This window comes from Notothenia coriiceps, unplaced genomic scaffold, assembly GCF_000735185.1.
Source record: "Notothenia coriiceps isolate Sejong01 unplaced genomic scaffold, NC01 NC01_scaffold00021822, whole genome shotgun sequence".
Lineage (NCBI taxonomy): Eukaryota > Metazoa > Chordata > Actinopteri > Perciformes > Nototheniidae > Notothenia > Notothenia coriiceps.
In genome coordinates, this window is record NW_011354523.1 from 1 (window position 1) to 2438 (window position 2438).

The window sequence follows — 2438 nt, forward strand, 5'->3', positions numbered from 1 at the left end:
ACATGGACATCTTGGACATGTTGTCATGGGAACACAAAATCACATGACCTGGACCATGACCCACCAGACTGTTCAGTGTGTGTCACTTAGGGACTAAAGCTGTATAAGGAACTTTCCAGAACATTTAAAGTTCATGTGACACCCGTCCCGTGTCCAGGTCCCGTGTCCCGGTGGGTCCTTATGGGTCAAAGGCACATTTGAACAATGTATAACTCGATCATCACGTATGACCTTCTACAAGTGTGTGGCATTGAGTGTATTAGGGATGCCATGATACACATTTGTAGTCATTATCAATATCAGTAAAATTCCATGATTTCTGGATACCAATTTCTATACCACTGCAATAAATACAAATAAACCTAAATAATACAATGTACTTTACTTACTCTTTTTACATTTGAGTAGGATGTTAAATAGGTCGTAAATCCCTCTTTAATATTTGCTCCTATTAAACAATTGTATTTTTTCAAGTTTCTCGACAAAAACTACATTTGCACACATATCGGTAACATTATAATTCTTTGGATCTCGTGCGCTTCAGAGACAACACACACAGACATTTTATTTTGATGTGTTTGGGGCGTTTCCAAAGCATAGTTTCCACAGCTCGGAAAGATCCGCTTGATTCTCCAGCTGGACACAATACCATACCCATTAGCCAGCTAGACTGAACATCACCAAACTAACTGGATTGTGTCTTTGATCCAATCAGAATCAGAATACCTTTATTCGTCTCACACTAATATACATTTTTAGTAGGAAGGGATACCGGACAAATCTACTCATTCTGACTTTAAGACTGTAGCTCCTCTTCTTTGAAACCTGCTCAGATTGCCTTGAAGATCCTCCGGGTCCAATATTTTATTTAATTTAACCTTCACAATACTGTTTTGGCAAGTGGATTTTCTAAGTTGTAATTGTATTTTTGTACACAGTCATCCATGTACACGCTGAGACAAATGTGTTTTGTGATATTGGGCTTTATAAATAACATTTGATTCGATTTGGATTCAGTACCAAATGTGAAAACCCTGCTCACCGTACTGCCTGCAAAGCCAGGGTGGTTCCAGCCCAGCACAGAGTAGCCACCTACAGCGCACACAAACAAGTTGAATGGAAATGCAAATAGGATACAAATGATATCTGTGCTTTAGTTCGATACAACATCTTAAATCTTGTGAAGTACAGGATCCTCACCCTCCAGTGGAGTGTTCATGCAGCCCACCTCATAGAAGCCTGCGTTCCCCTCACAGCAGATGACCTGTGGCAGAATTCAAACACCCGTAACGTGAGACACATTTTGTTACAAACCTGGAGCAAGCCCAAGGCACAAAAACAACAAATGAGTGCAGCCACTAACCAGGGTCTGGCCTTTCTGTCCCCCCTCCCTCCTCCGGTCCACAAACATCGTGTCGATCTCATTGCCATCGCAGGCCACAAGCTTGTTCCTCTGGCCATCAAACTGTGACAAGAAAAGTCGATATCAACAGAGAATGATGATTTATTGAAGTGAAAATACACAGTTCTAGTGTTAGTGTGTGTTTGTACCTCTTCTATTAGCCTGGCCTGGCCTTGCTGGAGCATGGGCCTCATGGCTTTCTGCAGTAAACCCACAGAGCCCGGGTACAGCATCCTCCTCCCAAACGAGTGGACAATGAGAAAACTAGAGAAGAACAAAATGGACTTCATAAGCAATACTGGAATAGTACTTTTTAGTTTCCTGGTAAAATAAGAATGAATAAACGGTAAATTTGTTTAATTCCAGGTTTAATATGTGCAATAAGTTCATTTCAATAAGTTTTGCAATAAACATTGAACCAGTCCGGCCCTCGACTAGTAACCATTTTTTTAATTTGGGGCCCACTGTTGTATTTAGAGTTTGACCTGGTTTAGATGTGTACTGGAATAGTACTTTATAGTTTCCTGCACATTTGTATTGATTTAATGTAATATTTAATATTCCATTCCTCACGCAATTAATTTATATACAATATCCTGCTTTATATTTTGTTACTGTAAATTTGTATTTCAACAGTATATTTTTTAATGCTATTTTATTTCTATTTGAGATGTTTACATTTTGGATTGTTTATTTCTAGTCTTTTAATTTCTCTAATGTACAATCTCTTTTTATTTTGCTGCAAACATTTCTCAAATTGGGATCAACAAAGTACTTCTTATCTTATAAGAGTGAATAAATGGTAATAAGATGCAAACCGCTTTTATTAGTAACCTCAGCCACATCATAGACTATGCATTACATTAAACACACAATGTACAACAATATCCGTTTTCTTTTTGTATTACTGCCAATTCTTATTCCATATTTCATGTAAATACCGTTATATTTTACTATATTTTTTATTATTTTAAATATTTTTCTAGTTCTCTATCTGTTTTTTAAATATTAGTTTTACCGTTATGTATGCACCACG

General features: G+C 37.5%; 1 protein-coding gene across 1 annotated transcript; it reads right to left on the bottom strand.

Annotated features, from left to right (window-relative positions):
• Positions 1–889: 889 nt before the first annotated feature.
• On the bottom strand, positions 890–1671 carry LOC104953484 (abhydrolase domain-containing protein 16A-like; the record flags this gene model as incomplete). The annotated part of the gene is made up of 4 exons (XM_010780432.1): positions 1552–1671; positions 1364–1465; positions 1201–1264; positions 890–1092 (listed from the first exon to the last, which is right to left on the bottom strand). Coding segments are annotated over exons 1-4 (453 nt in total), but the record flags the coding sequence as incomplete, so codon positions are not given.
• Between the last annotated feature and the right edge of the window lie 767 nt (positions 1672–2438).